General features: G+C 47.2%; 1 protein-coding gene across 1 annotated transcript in view; it reads right to left on the bottom strand.

The window, feature by feature from the left end:
- Positions 1-9,905, bottom strand: part of LOC103651713 (uncharacterized) — a 30,690-nt gene extending 20,785 nt beyond the window's left edge. Inside the window, exon 1 of the mRNA XM_008677416.2 lies at positions 9,784-9,905. Coding sequence (XP_008675638.1) covers positions 9,784-9,905 — 122 coding nt within the window. The remainder of the gene's footprint in view (positions 1-9,783) is intronic.
- Between the last annotated feature and the right edge of the window lie 11,616 nt (positions 9,906-21,521).

Genomic DNA, 21,521 nt, shown 5'->3' with positions numbered 1-21,521 from the left:
CCGAACTCGTTTTGAGCCTGTCTCAAGAATCCCTTTAAAGTCTCTTGGGTATGAGATTTTTCCTGCAAAAAGAACACCCAAGTGAAGCGAGAATAATCATCCACAATAACTAGACAGTACTTACTCCCGCCGATGCTTATGTAAGCTATCGGGCCGAATAGGTCCATGTGTAGGAGTTCCAGTGGCCTGTCAGTCGTCATGATGTTCTTGTGTGGATGATGAGCACCAACTTGCTTTCCTGCTTGGCATGCGCTACAAATCCTGTCTTACTCAAAATGAACATTTGTTAATCCTAAAATGTGCTCTCCCTTTAGAAGCTTATGAAGATTCTTCATCCCAACATGGGCTAGTCGGCGGTGCCAGAGCCAACTCATGTTAGTCTTAGCAATTAAGCAAGTGTCGAGTTCAGCTCTATCAAAATCTACCAAGTATAGCTGACCCTCTAACACTCCCTTAAATGCTACTGAATCATCACTTCTTCTAAAGACAGTGACACCTACATCAGTAAATAGACAGTTGTAGCCCATTTGACATAATTGCGAAACGGAAAGCAAATTGTAATCTAAGGAATCTACAAGAAAACATTGGAAATTGAATGGTCAGGAGATATAGCAATTTTACCCAATCCTTTGACCAAACCTTGATTTCCATCCCTGAATGTGATAGCTCGTTGGGGATCTTGGTTTTTCTCGTAGGAGGAGAACATCTTCTTCTCCCCTGTCATGTGGTTTGTGCACCCGTTGTCGATGATCCAACTTGAGCCCCCAGATGCATAAACCTACAAAACAAGTTTAGTTCTTGGCTTTAGGTACCCAAATGGTTTTGGGTCCTTTGCCATTAGACACAAGAACTTTGGGTACCCAAACACAAGTCTTTGACCCCTTGTGCTTGCCCCCAACATATTTTGCAACTACCTTGCTGGATTTGTTAGTTAAAACATATGAAGCATCAAAAGTTTTAAATGAAATATTATGGTCATTTGATGCACTAGGAGTTTTCTTCTTAGGCAACTTAGCAAGGGTTGGTTGCCTAGAACTAGATGCCTCACCCTTATACATAAAAGCATGATTAGGGCCAAAGTGAGACTTCCTAGAATGAATTCTCCTAATTTTGCTCTCGGGATAACCGGCAGGGTACAAAATGTAACCCTCGTTATCCTGAGGCATGGGAGCCTTGCCCTTAACAAAGTTGGACAATTTCTTAGGAGGGGCATTAAGTTTGACATTGTCCCCCTTTTGGAAGCCAATGCCATCCTTAATGCCAGGGCATCTCCCGCTATAGAGCATGCTTCTAGCAAATTTAAATTTTTCGTTTTCTAAGTCATGCTCAGCAATTTTAGCATCTAATCTTGCTATATGATCATTTTGTTGTTTAATTAAAGCCATGTGATCATGAATAGCATCAATGTTAACATCTCTACATCTAGTGCAAATAGTAGTATGTTCAACGGTAGATGTAGAGGGTTTGCAAGATTTTAATTCTACAACCTTAGCATGTAATATATCATTTTTACTTCTAAGGTCGGAAATGGAAGCATTGCAAACATCTAATTCTTTAGCCTTAGCAAGCAATTTTTCATTTTCATTTATAAGGCTAGCAAGAGAAATGTTCAATTCTTCAATCTTAGCAAGCAAATCAACATTATCATTGCTAAGATTTGGAATTGAAACATCACAAACATTTGAATCAACCTTAGCTAACAAATTAGCATTCTCATTTCTAAGGTTGTCAATAGTCTCATGGCAAGTGCTTAGCTCACTAGATAATTTTTCACATTTTTCTACTTCTAGAGCGTAAGCATTTTTAACCTTAACATGCTTTTTGTTCTCTTTAATAAGGAAGTCCTCTTGGGTGTCCAAGAGATCATCCTTCTCATGAATAGCACTAATCAATTCATTTAATTTTTCTTTTTGTTGTATGTTTAGGTTGGCAAAAAGAGTACGCAAGTTATCCTCCTCATTGCTAGCATCATCCTCATCACTAGAGGTTTCATATTTAGTGGAGGATCTTGATTTTACCTTCTTCTTTTTGCCGTCCTTTGCCATGAGGCACTTGTGGCCGACGTTGGGGAAGAGAAGACCCTTGTTGATGGCGATGTTGGCGGCGTCCTCGTCGGAGGAGCTCTCGTTCGAGTCCCACTCGCGGCATACATGGGCGTCGCCACCCTTCTTCTTGTAGTATTTCTTCTTCTCTTTTCTTCTCCCTTTCTTGTCGTCGCCCCTGTCACTGTCACTAGAAATAGGACATTTTGCTATAAAGTGACCGAGCTTACCACACTTGTAGCACACTTTCTTGGAGCGGGGCTTGTAATCTTTCCCCCTCCTTTGCTTGAGGATTTGGCGGAAGCTCTTGATGACGAGCGCCATCTCCTTATTGTCGAGCTTTGAGGCGTCGATTGGTTGTCTACTCGATGTAGACTCCTCTTTCTTTTCCTACGTCACCTTGAATGCGACCGGTTGAGCTTCGGACGTGGAGGGGCCGTCAAGCTCGTTGATCTTCTTTAAGCCTTTGATCATCAATTCAAAGCTCACAAAATTCCCGATTACTTCCTCGGGAGTCATTAGTGTATATCTAGGATTGCCACGAATTAATTGAACTTGAGTAGGGTTAAGGAAAACAAGTGATCTTAGAATAACCTTAACCATTTCGTGGTCATCCCATTTTTTGCTCCCGAGGTTGCGCACTTGGTTCACCAAGGTTTTGAGCCGGTTGTACATGTCTTGTGGCTCCTCCCCTTGGCGAAGTCGGAAGCGACCGAGCTCCCCTTCGATCGTTTCCCGCTTGGTGATTTTGGTCACCTCGTCTCCTTCGTGCGCGGTCTTTAGCGTGTCCCAAATCTCCTTAGCATTTTTCAACCCTTGCACCTTATTATACTCCTCTTGACTTAGAGAGGCGAGGAGTATAGTTGAGGCTTGGGAGTTGAAATGTTGGATTCGGGCCACTTCATCCTCATCATAATCTTCATCCCCTACGGATGGTACTTGTACACCAAACTCAACAACATCCCATATACTTTTGTGGAGTGAGGTTAGATGAAATCGCATTAAGTCACTCCACCTAGCATAATCTTCACCATCAAACGTTGGTGGTTTGCCTAATGGGACGGAAAGTAATGGCGTATGTTTAGGAATGCGAGGATAGCGTAAGGGGATCTTACTAAACTTTTTGCGCTCATGGCGCTTAGAAGTGCCGGACGGCGCGTCGGAGCTGGAGGTGTAGTAGACCACCTTCCTCATCTTCTTTTTCTTGTCCCCACTCCGATGTGACTTGTGGGAAGAGGATTTCTTCTCCTTCCCCTTCCCTTTGTTGCGGGACTCTTCCAATGAAGCCTTCCCGTGGCTTGTAGTGGGCTTGTCGCCGGTCTCCATCTCCTTCTTGGCGTGATCTCCCGACATCACTTCGAGCGGTTAGGCTCTAACGAAGCACCAGGCTCTGATACCAATTGAAAGTCGCCTAGAGGGGGGGTGAATAGGGCGAAACTGAAATTTGCAAAGTTAATCACAACTACAAGCCGGGTTAGCGTTAGAAATATAATCGAGTCTGAAAGAGAGGGCGCAAAACAAATCGTGAGCGAATAAAGAGCGAGACACGATGATTTGTTTTACCGAGGTTCGGTTCTTGCAAACCTACTCCTCGTTGAGGTGGTCACGAAGACCGGGTCTCTTTCAACCCTTTCCCTCTCTCAAACGGTCACTTAGACCGAGTGAGCTTCTCTTCTCAATCAACTTGGAACACGAAGTTCCCGCAAGGACCACCACACGATTGATGTCTCTTGCCTCAGTTACAAGTGAGTTTGATCTCAAGAAAGAATGAGAAAGAAGAAGCAATCCAAGCGCAAGAGCTCAAAAGAACACAACAAATCTCTCTCACTAATCACTAAAGCCTTGTGTGGAATTGGGAGAGGATTTGATCACTTTGGTGTGTCTTGTATTGAATGCTTAGCTCTTGTAAGTAGTTGGAAGGTGGAAAACTTGGATGACTTGAATGTGGGGTGGTTGGGGGTATTTATAACCCCAACCACCAAAACTAGCCGTTTGTTGAAGGCTGCAGTCGCATGGCGCACCGGACAGTCCGGTGCGCCACCGGACAGTGTCCAGTGCGCCAGCCATGTCACCTGGCCGTTGGGTTCCGACCGTTGAAGCTCTGACTTGTGGGCCCGCCTGGCTGTCCGGTGGTGCACCGGACAAGTCCTGTAGACTGTCTGCTGTGCCACCCGCGTGTGCACTACTCCTCTGCGTGCGCAGGCGCGCATTTAATGCGTTGCAGTCGACCGTTGGCGCGAAGTAGTCGTTGCTCCGCTGGCTCACCGGACAGTCCGGTGTGCACCGGACATGTCCGGTGAATTATAGCGGAGCGGAAATCCGAAGCTGGCGAGTTCAGAATCGCTCTCCCTTGGGGCACCGGACACTGTCCGGTGTAGCACCGGACAATCCGGTGAATTATAGCGTAGCACCTCTGAGAATTCCCGAAGGTGATGAGTTGGGCGTCGAGTTCCCTGGTGCACCGGACACTGTCCGGTGGCACACCGGACAGTCCGATGCGCCAGACCAGGGCAACCTTCGGTTATCCCTTGCTCTCTTTTGTTGAACCCTTTGGTCTTTTTATTGGCTTAGTGTGAACCTTTGGCACCTGTATAACTTATAGACTAGAGCAAACTAGTTAGTCCAATTTATTTGTGTTGGGCAATTCAACCACCAAAATCAATTAGGAAAATAGGTGTAAGCCTAATTCCCTTTCAGATATCTAGCACACATGCATACACTAAGCATAATGTCCGGTCTACTAGCACATAAATAAAGTAATGAACCTATCATGGATCGGTATGCCTTTTGATCAACGAACTTACCTCCTTTGTTGAGGTCGACATGCCCGTCGGTTCCCATCGGTGTCTTTGCGGGCTTGGCGTCCTTCATCCCAAACCTCTTGAGAAGATCCTGAGTGTACTTCGTTTGGGAGATGAAGGTGTCGTCTTTGAGTTGCTTCACTTGGAACCCAAGGAAGTAGGTCAACTCGCCCATCATCGACATCTCAAACTTTTGAGTCATCACCCTGCTAAACTCCTCACAAGACTTTTGGTTAGTAGAACCAAATATTATGTCATCGACATAAATTTGGCACACAAAAAGATCACCATCACAAGTCTTGGTAAAAAGAGTGGGATCAGCTTTCCCAACCTTGAAAGCATTAGCAATTAAGAAATCTCTAAGGCATTCATACCATGCTCTTGGGGCTTGCTTAAGTCCATAGAGCGCCTTAGAGAGCTTATACACGTGGTCGGGATACCTGTCATCCTCAAAGCCAGGGGGTTGTTCCACGTATACTTCCTCCTTGATTGGCTCGTTGAGGAAAGCACTCTTCACATCCATTTGAAACAACCTAAAAGAGTGGTGAGCGGCATAGGCTAATAAAATTCGAATTGACTCTAGCCTAGCCATAGGAGCAAAAGTCTCCTCGAAATCCAAACCTACGACTTGGGCATAACCTTTTGCCACAAGTCGAGCCTTGTTTCTTGTCACCACTCCGTGCTCGTCTTGCTTGTTGCGGAACACCCACTTGGTTCCCACAACATTTTGCTTTGGACGTGGCACCAGGCTCCAGACTTCATTTCTCTTGAAGTTGTTGAGCTCTTCCTGCATGGCCAACACCCAATCCGGATCCTGCAAGGCCTCTTCTACCCTGAAAGGCTCAATAGAAGAGACAAACGAGTAATGCTCACAAAATTTAGCTAAGCGTGAGCGAGTAGTTACTCCCTTGCTAATGTCACCCAGAATCTGATCGACGGGGTGATTTCATTGGATCGTTGCTCGGACTTGAGTTGGAGGGACCCGTAGTGCTTCTTCCTCCATGGCCTGTTCTTCCTATTCTCCCCCTTGATCACGCTCCTCTTCTTGAGGTACCTGTCCATCATCTTGAGTTGGGGGATTCACCAGTGTTGAGGAAGAAGGTTGATCTTGTTCCTGTAGTTCTTGTGGTCGCACATCACATATCGCCATCTTGCGCATTGCGGCCGTCGGAACTTCATCTTCATCTATGTCATCAAGATCAACTTGCTCTCTTGGAGAGCCATTAGTCTCATCAAATACAACGTCGCCAGAGACTTCAACTAATCCTGATGATTTGTTGAAGACCCTATATGCCTTTGTATTTGAGTCATACCCTAGTAAAAACCCTTATACAGCCTTGGGAGCAAATTTAGACTGTCTACCTTTCTTCACCAGAATGTAGCATTTGCTCCCAAATACACGAAGTAAGAGACATTGGGTTTGTTACCGGTAAGGAGTTCGTAGGAGGTCTTCTTGAGGAGGCGATGCAGATAGAGCCGGTTTATGGCGTGGCAGGCTGTGTTCATAGCTTCCGACCAAAACCGCTCGAGTGTCTTGAACTCTCCAAGCATCGTTCTCTCCATGTCGATAAGCGTCCTGTTCTTCCTTTCTACCACACTGTTTTGCTGTGGTGTGTAGGGAGCGGAGAACTCGTGCTTGATGCCTTCCTCCTCAAGAAACTCTTCAACTTGCAGATTCTTGAACTCGGACCCGTTGTCGCTTCTTATCTTTTCACCTTTAGCTCAAATTCATTTTGAGCCCTCCTTAGAAAGCGCTTTAGGGTCCCTTGGGTTTCTAATTTTTCCTACAAAAAGAATACCCAAGTGAAGCGGGAAAAGTCATCAACAATTACAAGACCATACTTACTTCCCCCGATGCTAATGTAGGCAACGGGTCGAAAGAGGTCCATGTGAAGAAGCTCCAGTGGTCTTGATGTTGTCATCACATTCTTGTCGTGATGAGTGCTTCCCACCTGTTTCCCTGCCTGACATGCTGCACAAGGTCTGTCTTTCTCAAAACAGACATTGGTTAGTCCTAACACATGATCTCCTTTTAGAAGCTTATGAAGGTTCTTCATCCCAACATGTGCTAGACGGCGATGCCAAAGCCAACCCATATTGGTCTTAGCTATTAAGCATGCATCTAGATCGACATTCTCTTTCGAAAAATCAACTAAATAGAGCTTGCCATCTAGTACACCCTTGAAAGCTAGTGAACCATCACTTCTTCTAAAAACAAATACATCTACATTTGTGAATAAACAATTATAACCCATGTTACACAATTGACTCACAAATAACAGATTATACCCGAGCGATTCAACTAAAAACACATTAGAGATAGAATGCTCGGATGTAATGGCTATTTTTCCTAATCCTTTGACCTTGCCTTGGTTCCCATCTCCAAAGATGATTGAATCCTGGGAATCCTTGTTCTTGACGTAGGAGGTGAACATTTTCTTCTCCCCTGTCATGTGGTTTGTGCATCCGCTATCGATAATCCAGCTTGAGCCCCTGGATGCATAAACCTGCAAAGCAATTTAATCTTGGGTTTTAGGTACCCAACTCTTGTTGGGTCCTACAAGGTTAGTCACAATAACTTTTGGAACCCAAATACAAGTCTTATCTCCCTTGCATTTGGATCCCAGCTTCCTAGCAACTACTTTTGCATTTTTACATGAAAGCATAAAAGAAGTATTGTAGACATGATAAACAGTAGAAGGTCTATTGCACATTTTTCTAGGAGCATGAGGCACAACATGATTTCTCCTAGGCCTACTTCTACCTTGAACCAAAGTAGAGCTAGAGGCAAACATAGCATGTGAATCATTATAACCAACATGAACATGACTCTTATTATAATGAGGATGACTAGCAATTTTCCTATCATAAATAAAAGCATGGTTCCTTTGTGGACTACTTGCCATACGGGCCTTCCCTTTCTCCTTGTTGAGAACGAGAGTCCTTTTGGCTTGTTAAGTTCTTGGTTTCCCTTCGAAAACCAAGTCCATCCTTAATTGAAGGATGTCTACCAACAGTGTAGGCATCCCTAGCAAATTTCAATTTATCAAAATCATCCTTGCAAGTCTTAAGTTAAGCATTAAGACTTGTCACCTCATTATTTAATTTAGTAATAGAAACACAATGTTCATCACAGGCATCAACATCAAAATCCTTACATCTATTACAAATAACAACATGCTCTACACATGAACTAGATTTATTAACTTCCTCTAGCTTAGCATTTAATTCATCATTTAAACTCCTTAATCTAGAGACAGATTCATGGCAAGCAGACAACTCAGAGGATAGCAATTCATTTCTTTTAATTTCTAGAGCAAGAGATTTTTGGACACTAATAAATTTGTCATGCTCTTCATACAAAATATCTTCTTGCTTCTCTAGCAGTCTATCCTTTTCATTAAGGGCATCAATTAATTCATTAATTTTGTCTACTTTATTTCTATCTAAGCCTTTAAACAAATCAGTATAGTCTACTTCATCTTCAGATGACTCTTCATCACTAGAAGAAGTATACTTGGGAGTGTCCCGAATACATACCTTTTCTCCTTAGCCATAAGGCAAGTATGGCGTTCGTTGGGGAAGAGTGAAGATTTGTTGAAGGCCGAGGCAACCAATCCTTCATCGTCGGAGTCGGATGAAGAGCAGTCAGAATTACATTCCTTTCCAAGATGCACCTCGCCCTTCGCCTTCCTGTAATTCTTCTTCTTCTCTTTCTTCCCATACTTTTCTTGTTCCTGGTCATTATCATTATCGGGGCATTGAGCTATGAAATGACCAGTCTTACCGTATTTGAAGCAGGAATGCTTTCCCCTTGTTTTGTTCTTGTTGGGGTACTCTTTGCGTCCTTTTAGTGCGGTCTTGAAACGCTTGATGATGAGTGTCATCTCATCTTCATTGAGCCCAATAGCTTCCACTTGTGCCACCTTGCTAGGTAGTGCCTCCGTGCTGCTGGTTGCTTTGAGAGCAACAGGCTGTGACTCGTAGACGGGTAGTGGACCATTGAGCGCATCGTCCATGTAACATCCCAAAATCCCAACCAAGGTTTGAAACCCTAACCTCCTAATTCCCTCCCCCTATTTTACCTTTCCCCCTTAACCCTACCCTTAGAACCCCTTCTCATGTGCATACACTTGAAATAATTAGAGCACCTCACATAGACTATGTCTCTCACTCAAGATCACTTAGAAAATATTTTTGGTCTCCAAAGAAAAAGAAACAAAAAGAAACAAAAATAGAAAAAGGAGAAGAAAGTAATTAGAATTAGAAAAAGAAAAAGAAAAACTCCCCCCTCCCTCGGCTGGGCCGAATTCCGGCCCAACCCGCGCGCGCCCGCACCTCCCCCCTCTCTCCCCGGCCCAGGCAGCCCAACCCGCGCGCGGCTCCCTCCCGCTGACACCCGGGCCCCGCTCGTCAGTGCCTCATCCCCCTCCCTCTCGCGCTGCTTCCTCTCGCTGGCAGCCAGGGCCCACTTGTTAGTTTCATCCCCCTCGCCCATCCCTCACCGACGCATCCGTCGCCGAGCGCCCCCTCGCCTCGTCGCCTCGCCATTAATGCTCGCCAGCCTCCGTGACAACCCCGCCAATGTGCTTGAGCCGACCCCTCACCCCCGCCTGCCCGAGCCATCGCATCGGCGTTAGCGCCATTCCCGCCATCATGGCGAGCTCGCCGGTGCTCGCCGTCTCCTCCATCCCCCTCCCTCCCCCGAGCGCCTATAAAAGGACCCGCCCGAGCCCCGTCTTCGCCACACAGCTTCGGCCACCCCCACTGCCCTCCTCCCCGAGTCGTTCAAGCTAGCGCTGTCGTGCTCCCTTCATCGCTCCGGTGAGCTCCCCTCTCCCTCTCTAGCGATCTTTCGTTCAATTAAGTTATGCCAAGAGCTCCGCCACACTCTCACGGTCATGACACGCCACTTCCCCCATGCTATTGTGGCCAGCAACCTCACCGGCGGCATCACCGCCGCGGGCACCCGCCACCGTGCCGCGGACCGGCCGCCATAGGCCCCCGCCGGCAAAATTCGCCCCACCCCCGTGACCCCCATCAACCGCCCATGCTCCGCCATCGCTTCCCCACCGCAAAACCGGACCGACGGCGGAGAACCACCGCGGGGCTCGTCGCCGACCGACCCCGGTCGAGCCCTCGCCCCTCCCTCCGTACCGTTAACGTCGTTCCCTTCCCCCCCTCTCTCTGGCATGCGGGCCCGCGCCGCAGCGCCGTTCCCCCGCCGTCGCCCCGCGCGGCTGGGCCAAGTGGCCCGAAAGCGCGCCCGCCCGCTCGCGCTTGCGCCTTCTGGGCCAAAATCCCCCCCGGCCCAGTTGGCTGGAAAATCCTTTCTCTTTTTCTTTTCCCTTTTCTTTTTCCCATTTTCACATATATATTTAGATGCTAATATTTTATGCACCAAAAATTGTCTAAATAAATTATTAGGGCACAAAAATAATAAAGTATAAAAATTTGCACACCCCACAAAGGTCACTATGTTTGATGTATTGTTATTATCTGTGTTTGATAAGCGGAAGAGGGATCCGATCCTCTGGAACTCTTAGCTCCGGAAGAAGGGCAAGAACCCGACCCCTCCGAGATAAACCTCTCATGCTAGGAAAGCTTCGACGAAGGCAAGTCCATCCTTCCCTTGATGCATTATTTACCTATTTCTCTCTACCACTGCCTAAGCCTGGATTATGGGATGGGAATCGAATTGCATGGTGAGCATGAGAGAGTCCGCATTAACTATTACTTTGATTAAAAGATATGGGGCAAGTGAAAAGTGTACAAGTGGAATGTTTTCCAAAATGTGCGATGAAGGGTACTCACCCTCATCACCTGGTGAGTAGGATGATCAGGGACTCCCTAGTTTAGGGGAGGGCCTAAGGTGTTGGCTCAGCTGGTTTAGGCGTGAGCAGAAGGATTGTCCTCTCGTATAAGGACCGGTTTGTCATCTTTCATTACCTGTACTCTCAAAAAGTACAACCACTCGAGGCTGTGTGGGCAGCCACTCGATCTAAACTCGTACGGTCCAACCCCAGGGTTATGAAGGCTGGGGTAGCACCGGGAGGATAAGGAGGGGGAATGTTTTGTCCGGTTTGGACATGGCGGTGGCCTGACTCCTTTCGGTATAACCGTTAAGGTTCGGACGTATAAGGAAGGAAAGAGTTTCGGATTTGGGTCTCATTGGCCATGAGATCGCAGAGCCGGACTAGTGGGTAAAGTGTACCCCTCTGCGCAGAGTCAAACCTATTCGAATAGTCTGTGTCCACTGGTATGGACGAGTCTGGTATGGCATGACAATTAGTGTTTCTACTACAACCGGGAACAGGGAAGTGTGTGTGTATGTTCTGAAAAGAAAGTGGTACCACGGGAGCGGGAAGCTCACTGGTGGTCAAGCAAGTGTTACTTCTATTGTCCTGGGAAAACCATAAACAACGAATACTGCCTTTCTCTGAAAAAGTATGAGTGACTTCAACTCCACCATATAAAGCATGTACCATATAGGTCACTTTCTCTTTACGGGAGTCGGGTGGGCTTGCAGAATACCTAGTGTATTCACCCAGATTTATTTATGTTTTTCAGCAGCTAGAGACTTCTTTTCTGCTATGCTTGATTGATGGGGCTGTGTCTTCACCCAGTTCTGTCTGTGGCCTGGGTTATTTTATCTTCCACTGCGCTTTATGTTTTTCGGCTCACTTTTGAGCTTGTATCCCCTGGTATTGTAATAACATTATTCAGACTCTGTAACTATTTGAAGTAATGAATGTGGTTACTAGCCTCCTGGGACTAGTAATTGTATCACATTTGAGTCCCAAAGGATCGGGACACTTCAGTCTACGTATCGCGCCTCCTTCACCATCATGCGTCCGTTCACGAATTTTCCAAGAATCTCCTCAGGCGTCATCTTGGTGTACCTGGTATTTTCACGAATAAGGTTGACAATATGGGGGTCAATTACTATAAATGACCTTAGCATGAGTCGGACGATGTCATGATCTGTCCATCTTGTGCTTCCGTAGCTTCGGATCTTGTTGACCAGGGTCTTGAGCCTGTTGTAGGTCTGAGTTGGCTCCTCTCCTCTGATCATGGCGAATCTCCCTAGCTTGCCTTCCACCAGTTCCATCTTGGTGATCATGGTGGCATCATTTCCCTCATGAGAGACCTTGAGGGTGTCCCAGATTTGTTTGGCGTTGTCTAGGCCGCTCACCTTGTTGTATTCATCCCTGCACAGAGATGCTAGCAAAACAGTAGTGGCTAGGGCATTTTTATGAATTTGTTCATTTATAAGCATATGATTATCCGTACTATCAAAGTGCATCTCATTTTCCACAATTTTCCAAATACTAGGATGGAGAGAGAATAAATGACTACGCATTTTATGACTCCAGAAAGAATAGTCTTCTCCATCAAAGTGCGGGGGTTTTCCAAGAGGAATCGAAAGTAAATGGGCAATTGAACTATAAGGGATGCGGGAATAATCAAAGGAGTAGTTTTGATTAACCGTCTTTATTTTGGACGAGTTGTTGTCGTCATCCCTTGGCGAAGAAGATGATGCATCACTGTCGTAGTAGGTGATCTTCTTGATGCGCCTCTTCTTCTTTTCATCCCTCTTCGTGTGACTCGATCCTGAGTCAGTGGGCTTGTCGTCCCTTGGCTCGTTGAAGAGGGACTCCTTCTCCTTATCGTCAACCACCATTCCCTTTCCCTTAGGATCCATCTCTTCAGGCGATTAGTCCCTTAGATGAAGAGTACGACTCCAATACCAATTGAGAGCACCTAGAGGGGGGGTGAATAGGTGATCCTGTAAAATCAAATACTAAATGACCACAAACTTGATTATAGAAATGTTAGAGCGAGTTAATCAAGTTGCTATGAAGCGATCTTCTTGTGAACATAATAATCACCAAGAAAAACAATTACAGGAGACACGCGATTTATCCCATGGTTCGGCCAAGTAACACTTGCCTACTTCCACGTTATGGTGTCCCAATGGACGAGAGTTGCACTCAACCCCTTTCAAGTGATCCGATGATCAACTTGAATACCACAGTCTTTTCCTTTAGAGTATTGTTCCTGTTTGCGAGGAATCTCCACAAATTGGAGTCTCTCGCCCTTACAATAGAGATCACAAAGAAAGTATGGAGTAAGGTTGGGAGAGTGTAAAGCCCAAATTTTGTATCAGAAAATAATTATTATTATTTTTAGTGTTTGAGAATTTATGAAACCTTGTGAGAATATATAGTTTCCTTTTCGTTGTGCATATTCAAATAATGAGAATATATTAATCACATAACAAATAAATACTAGAATATGCATTTCATGCTGAAGTTCTTGTATTTTTGCATTTGTATTCAAGTTGTGAGAAAGTTTAAGTTTAAAAAAAAATAGAATTTTGAAAATGAAATGGAATAGAAAGGAGGAGAAAAGGGAAACAATATGCACTAAAGAAATACATATGTAAATAAATATATCACTTTAGGCTAGTAATTTTATTTGTGCACTTGATCCCTGTGTGAAAACCATAAACAAATTCGAATTCAAAATATGAATTTGAGTGGGAAAAACAAATCAGGAATAAAAAAAGAGAAACAAAACAGGAATAAAAATATGAATTTGAGGGGTCCCTACATGGGCCGATTGTGCCAGGTCGGCCCACCTACTCACCAGGCGCAACGGAAGCGTGGTGGGGCCCACTCTTGTGGCCTTCCTCAGCCCGGCTCCTCGCGCACGCCGTAGCCACTTCACCCACCATGCGCGCCTGGCCTGTCGCTGCCGTGTGGGACCCCTCTGCCAGGGCTTCCTCCTTCGCAACCTCAACGACCGGCTGAGTTCGCCGCTGCTCCAGCGCGATTTCCGCTGCCCCACGAGCAACTCGGGCCCGCTTGCAAGCCAGCCACTCCGTGCCCGCTTTTGCCTGGCTCGGCCGCTGTCGCGTGGGGCCATTTCGTCAGGGCCTTCTTCTCCACCGCAACAAGTACCGCGACCTCTCTGCGATCTCGTCGGTCAGGTTGTTGGGACATTCCCTAGCCTTCGGATCTCGCCAGTCTCCCTCCCCTTGTTCCGCTCGCGCGCCGCGGTGGACCCTCTATGTTGCGCTGCTGGTGTCATCCTCTCTGCGGCATGTGCGACGGTCCCAACCTCCGCCAGGAATCCGCGTGGTAATCGCGCGCGCACTAAGAATCGCGCCAACCTCGCCGGGATGCTCGGTTTCGTCCACGCGGACTCCCCACCTGGACTATAAAATGTGGGCGCCCGTGACCCTGAGCCATAGCCGTCGCAAGCCAGGCCCCAAGGAGAGAAAAGGGCGACTCATCGCCGAGAGATAGAGAGGGCAGGAAGGACCCGAGCTCGGCGCCGTGGGCAATACGACAACACGCCATTGCTCGGCCTTGGCGCGTGGCTGTTAAGCGTCACCGGGCATTGTTGAAGCTCGCCCAAAACCAAATCCAGTGCAGAATCAGTGGTGCCGTCTGCGATTTCTCGCCGTAGATTTGTGCGCCACCGCGGGCCGCCCTTCATCGTGGCCTGACCTGTCGCCATCTCCATCGCTGGTAATAAACCCCTCCCTAGGTTCGCTATCCCCTCTGCATCGCGTTGGAGTCTTTAGAGTAGGGGATTTGTACCCTTGTGCGCGGGTTCAGAACCTCGCCGGTGAGGGCGAGCCGCGGGCAGGGCGGCGCCGCCACGGTCAACAGGAGGATTGGGCGGGTTGCTCGATGACCGTCGGATTGGGCAGCAATGGCTCAGATTTCATCGGATGAAACTGCTTGGGTCAGTGCACGTGAATCGTAGATCGATGATCGTGCGGGTGATGGGAGATCTGTTCCCATAAAATCGACACCGTAGATTCTTGATCCTAGGGCTGAGGGCGCGTACCGGTTCGGATAAAGGGGGATCTAATCCCGTCGATTGATGGGCGATCGGATGGCTCACGGTGGCTGATACCCCTTCGGCCGTGACAAATTCTTAAAGAGCCCCTGTCCTTTTATCAAATCAACCAGCCGTCCGTGGGCGATGATCATTGAGTCTAGGGAATTGTTACAGATTGGACCCTGGGTTTTGTATTATTTGGTGCCCAGTCCAGAACACTTAGGATATTCAGGAATTAATAAAGAAATAGTTTTTAGTATGAAAATAATTCCATAAACTTGCATAATTCATAGTTAATTCATTTTAACTCCAAATTGAGTCATTTCAGTTGCAATAATTTTGTATTAATGTTGTTTATCACCTCGTACCTTTTTTTAACCATGAAACTTGAATTAAAATTTGCTCAATTGAATTAATCTATTCTAGGTGCTAAATAATTTCGAAAATTCATAACTTAATAACCGTAGCTCCGAATTTAGTGGTTCTTGTTTCTACGATCTCGTTATGGCGCGTAGATTATTATCACATAGTTTATTCTTATGTTTGGTGTAATGTTAATTTTTGCCTATACCATGTTTGTCGGTATTGATACGTTTAGCAGTGAGGACACATGTCATCTGAAGAGCAAGTTGGTACCTGGAATCTCAAGTGCCAGGCAAGTTGTGCCCTTGATCACTTCTTTTACCCAGCCATGTTCTGATTAATCATAATGATCTGCATAGGTTAATTTTGATGGGACCCAATAGGTTACCCTAGTTTGTCTATCTTTATGCCTTGTTTACCACTGAACTTTTTTGGGTAGTACTTGCTAGTGCTATATGTGGTTTTGGGCATTGAGATACACACTATTCATGATTATACTTTTGTTATCAGTTGTTATTTATTGTTCATGTTAAGATCATTATGTTAATTGGAACATGGAGAACCACCCGGGAAAACAGTGCTACCACAAGGGTTTATAGACGCCCTTGGCTGATTAATTAGGAAAGCTAGTGGAGGACTACCTTACCCGAAAGGGGCAAGGGCAGTAGGGGAGTGGTCAGTGTAGGGAGGTCCTTGGTTGATTTTGCTGCGATGGCGGTCAGGCAAGAACCCTGCATTGGAGCTTCCTATAAACTGTAGCGGGTTTTCTGAAGCTAGTGGAACTTTGTAAAGGCCTCGTAGTGTTACCCTGCCTCGCCTCCTCGGTAGAGGTGTATGGGAAGTCGCGATCCCTTGGCAGATGGGTAACATGACGTGTGGGTAAAGATGCGCCACCTCTGCAGAGTGTAAAACTGGTATACTAGCCGTGCTCACGGTCATGAGCAGCTCGGACACTCACATGATTAACTTATGGAACTAAATTCAATTTGTCATATGCATTGCATCGCAGGTGATGTTGTTACTTTTGTTCTACTACTTAATTGGGTTGGTATTTACTTATACTTAGTAATTGCTAATAAAATTTTGACCAACTTTAAAAGCAATGCTCAGCTCTAACCATCCTCTTTGGTAAGCCTTACACTTCACGTGAGCTCCCACCTTTGGCGAGTTCATGCACATTATTCCCCACAACTTGTTGAGCGATGAACGTATGTGAGCTCACTCTTGCTGTCTCACCCCCCACAGGTCAAGAACAGGTACCGCAGGATGAGGCGCTTGGAGGATGCTGTGACAAGTTCGTGAGAGGTCTAGGTCGTCGTCTCCCAGTCAACTTTGGGTTGCTGGACCGTTGTCTCCTTATAATGTAATTATTTATTTATTTTGTATAGAACTCCTGTTATGTAGTAAAGATGTGACATTCGATCCTGTGCCATGAATCATCATATGTGTGAGACTTGGTCCCAGCACACCTGGTGATGATGTTCGCGCCCGGGCTTTGGACCCCTAAAACCCGGGTGTGACAGAGAGCAACACACACAAGTCTCAAATCCACAACACAACCACGCACACAAGTCACAACTTGAGCTCGAAGCACAACACACGGAGTTCGCAACTCAAATGGAGCTCAAATCGCTAACACAGAGAATCAAATGCGTGGAGTCAGAGTCTGGGAGTCTTAGAATGTTTCTTGTAAGCTTAGGTAGCTCCTCCATGCGCCTAGGGGTCCCTTTTATAGCCCCAAGGCAGCTAGGAGTCGTTTGAGGCCAACTTGGAAGGTCAAACTTGCCTTCTGTCGGGTGGTGCACCGGACAGTCCGGTGCACCACTGGACAGTCACTGTAGTTGTCCAATGTGCGATCTCCTTCCAAATTTGGCGCATCCGACCGTTGGTCCTCGGGGTCGATTGGCGCATCGGACAGTCCGGTGTGCCCAACCGATCGTTGCTCAGGGCCACGCGTCGCCCGCAGATCGCGCGTCCGACCGTTGGTGTTGGTGACCGTTGGCTCACCGTACAGTCCGGTGCACCACCGGATAGCCCGGTGAATTATAGTTGTACACCTCTGCCTTTTCCCGAGAGCGTCTGGTTTACCGCCGACCAGCCTGGCGCACCGGACAGTCCGGTGCACCTGGCCAGAGTTGGTGTTTGCTGCACATAGCCACCTCGTTTTCCTTTTCTTTTTTCTGTTCTTTTGTCACTGTTTTTCTAGCACATAGACAAACACATTAGTATACAAAACAATATACTAAGTCTAGAAACATACCTCTGTCTCTGATTTGCACTTCTCACACATTTATCTTATAAGGTACTCAATTTAATGTGTTGGGCATCTAATCACCAAAATACTAATAGAAATTGCCCAATGGCACATTTCCCTTTCAGTCTCCTTAATGTTTCGACCTCCGCGTGTAAGACCGTGGAGCCCCAGGCCCTCACCGGGGTGCGGTAATAGCTTTAGTCACCTCACGACTACCCACTGACGGTAACTCCTGGAATGTCATCTGTCTATTTAGAGAGTTCGTTTACTATGGTTTAGGGCCCATCCATTGGCGATTTCAACGCTGCTACGAACATCACGCTGGGGTCATCGTAAAGGGAATAACTACGCATTTGTAATCCCACGATTTGCTTTTGTCCAGAACTTTGTGTGTAACTTTGGCTATGACGGGGTATGGGTTCTGGCCCCCCAGGCCCTACCTATCTTTGAGCCCTCTGTGGGTCTGGGGGTGCCATTCATGCAACTTTTGTCAATCTGTCATACCCGTGCGGGTCGAGCCCCTACTCGATGCAGAGGTCCATCTGGGGGCTTGCCTCATCTTTTTGGGTTTACTCTCCCCCGTGCATCCCCTTCGCGGGTATGAAGAGAGGTGAGCCATACCACACTTTCCTTGATGGGCTAGCAATGGCGCTCGGTGAGTTACAAGCGGGCAATCCGAGTGAGGCCTTAGCTCCTTTAGCAGGAGCAGGATCCAAGCTTGGGGTCCGCTGGGGACCGTCCTCATACTCCCAGACACCGACTCATATAGTTGTCGATCCTATTCGACCAGGACAGATGGTTTGTTGCCTCTATCCGCGATAAACCATGAATCAAACTTTCCTAGGATTCGAACACGAGCTGATGATGCCCTTAACGCTTCACACATCAGGGTTTTGGCTGCTAATGTGCTCGTCTCTGGCTATCCCTTACTCATTTTTTTGATGGAGCGGTCGCGAGCCCTTCGCGGGTCAACCTTCGAACTCTAGAATTCATAGTTTTCTTGCCATGAGTTTTTTGCTCTTCAGCTCCTGTGAAAGGAATTTCGAACGAGTTTAGGGTCCTAACCGGAAAGTAATCCCTTGTCGTTTCTGGATGGGTTCGAGCCTTTACCAGAAAGCGATCCCTTATCATTCATCTAGTTCCTTAGGCTAGGGTGTTTTCGAAGGGCGGGCTGGTCGGTTTTGGCTCCCTTCAATTTTCTCGGAATCCTACATCGTCAAACATACAACCAAGAAAAGAGAGGTGTTAGCACGACCTTGCTTGGGTATAAACATTACACTTACTGGAAGGACAAAGTTTTGTTTAACAAGAGGGGAGATTAGTAGTTTTTTATGTGTTGCTCTGCTTGTTACTCCCCCCTTTCCCTTCCCGACACCCAAGCTCTTAACTGAGGTCGGGGGCAGCTAGGTTTGGGGAGCATCAGAGTCTTGTTATGGGTAGAACCACAACAGTTGCTCGATGTTCCATGCGTTGGCAAGCATCCTCCCCTTATCGACCTTTAACTTGTAGGTGTCCGGCCGAAGTACCTCTCCAACCACGAATGGTCCCTCCCATGGTGGGGACAGTTTGTGTCGATCTTTGTTGGTATGGACCTGTCGTAAGACCAAGTCTCCTACTTGTAGCGTTCTTCTCCAAAACGCGACGGTCATGATACCTTTATAGTTATTGTTGGTACCTTGCCGACCGCAAGAGCGCCACACCACGAGCTTCGTTGAGTTGGTCCAGCGTGTCCTCTAAGCTTGACTCATTTTGTTTGGTTGCGTATTGTTTCATCCTCAGGGCGCTGTAGTCGAGGTCGGTGGGGAGCACCGCTTCAGCGCCATAGACCATGAAATAGGGTGTATACCTAGTTGAGCGATTTAGGGTTGTTCTTAAGCTCTAGAGGACCACTGTTAGTGCCTCTAGCATCGTTGGTCGATCTGCTTGAGGCGCGTGAAAAATCTGAGATTTGAGGCCTTGCATGATCATTTTGTTGGCTCATTCGACCTACCTTTTTGCGCAGGGGTGAGCCACGACACCCCAATCTACACGGATGTGGTATTCATCATAGAACTCTAGGAACTTGTTTCCAGTGAACTGTGTACCATTGTCCGTTACGAACGAGTTGGGTACCCCAAACGATGAATGATGTTGGTGACAAATCTTATGGCCTGCTCAGAGGTGATCTTCGCGAGGGGCCACGTCTCGATCCACTTAGAGAATTTGTCGATTGCTACCAAGATGTGAGTGTAGGCCCAAGTGTTATTTTGAGAGGTTCGACTAGATCAAGTCCCCAGACAACAAACAACCAGGTGACAAGAATGGTTTGGAGTGCCTGCACGGGCATATGGGTTTGTCGCACGTAGTATTGACACCCTTCGCAGGTTCTCACCACTTGATGTGCGTCGAACACCGTAGTGGGCTAGTAGAATCCCTGTCGGAAAGCATTTCCCATGAGGCTCCTCGGGGCAGCATGTTGCCCATATATGCCGCCATGGATGTCTTCTAGGAGTTGTTTTCTCTGCTCGATTGGGACGCACAACTCCTTATTCCATTTTGCCCCTTCTTGTAGAGGTCTTCCCCAATTACAATGAAGGACTTGCCCCACCGATGAAGCCTTCGTGTATGTGTTTCGTCTTGGGGTAGCAAATTGTTGGTCAAGAAGTCACGATACGACGCTCTCTAGCTGGTCACGGTCGGTTGGGGGTCGGTCTCCTCCACAATGGCAATCGACTCCAGGGTTGGTGGGTCCATGCTCGCGAGTTGCCTACCCTTCTGGTGGGCTTCGTCATATCAGACGGTTGGTTTAAAAAGGTCGGTCGCAAAGAGCCCCGGAGGGATGTTCGTACACCCTAATGCCATTTTTGCGAGGGTATTCGCCGTTTCGTTGTCTCGCCGAGGGTGAGGGCATGATGGGTGTGGGCCCGTGTACGAAGTGGACAAGGGCTGGTGGCATTGTCATGGCCACACGTCTAAATGACAAAATCCCGTAAACCCTAGTTCTGCGAGGAAACGATGGTGGGTTTTAATAAACAAGCGATTACTTATGGAGCAAAATAATACTCTTGTTGTTCTAGCACTAGGTTCTTTATCACTTGGCTCACCGATACATAAAAGTACAACAATAAGACATGTAACTGGAGAAGGTAACTGAGTTCGGAAGCTGAGAATCTATGGAACCGAAGCTGACCAAAAAAGGAAAATAGTTGACCTTCAAAACTTCATCAATAAAGCGAGGCGAGATGGAGAAGAGTACCAGGAAAGCGATGTCCTTGCCAGATTGGTTGATTGCCCGATTCCTCGGTCGAGGGGGGACCAGGCTTAGAGAAAACATCAGAAGATGTGCCGCCACGGGTGATCCTCATCTTCCTCTCAACCACTGCCACGAGCTTCTTTCTCATCAGGGGGCTCAACACCGAGCCCGACCAGTTCGACGCGAATGCCGATAAGTTAGGCCCCCCAAGGCGCCCCTACCCCTTGCATTCCAAAGTAACCCAACCAACCCTCAGTCCCAAGGAATTAAACCCTAAAACCTAAAGACCTGTGCATTTGGCGGCGACGTAGGCAGCAGATCACTTTTCAACATAGCGACCTTGGACTTGCTGAATGCATGGCCCCTTCTAGAAGACTCCCGTCGCGTCGATCCAAGCGCGGACGAATCCAGAAGATACCTATTGTACCTGTCTCTAACGTATGAATATGTGGCCGCCGAGTTAAAATCGAACGACCGAGAGGAAAGAGGAACACATGGACAACCTTCGTGCATGTTTTTGCTCTCCGCTTTAATATATAGAAAATAGATGTTTGTCCGGTTCTAGAACACATCCCTTCACCTGTATCACCGTTTGGGTTGTCTCATTGTTCTCATTACCACTCAACGGAAGCAAGCGGGCGACAAGCACCACCGGGGGTGGTGCCCGCCGTGTTGTTGGGGGAGGTGTTCGTCGTGCCCCTGTCCTCGCGTATCCTGGAGTAGAGCCAGTCCCACTGTCTTGCCCCCTCCATCTGGATTGGCGCCAAAGAACATGGCAAGAGAAAGAGAACGAGGGTGCGAGTGGGGGCGTGCGTGAGGGGTGAGATGATCCAGACGTATTTAGCTGTTAGATGTGAGTGGGTGAGAGAAAAGAATGTGGCACAAGAGGTTCAATGATGGAGGAGATTTTCTTGTGTGTACAAAGCGGGATGCACAAAGAAAACACATTTCAATGGGAGATTTATTGTTGG

The sequence above is a fragment of the Zea mays genome, chromosome 3, assembly GCF_902167145.1.
Source record: "Zea mays cultivar B73 chromosome 3, Zm-B73-REFERENCE-NAM-5.0, whole genome shotgun sequence".
NCBI classification, from domain to species: domain Eukaryota; kingdom Viridiplantae; phylum Streptophyta; class Magnoliopsida; order Poales; family Poaceae; genus Zea; species Zea mays.
The sequence above is the reverse complement of the archived record's forward strand: the minus strand, read 5'-3'. Positions and strand labels throughout refer to the sequence as shown.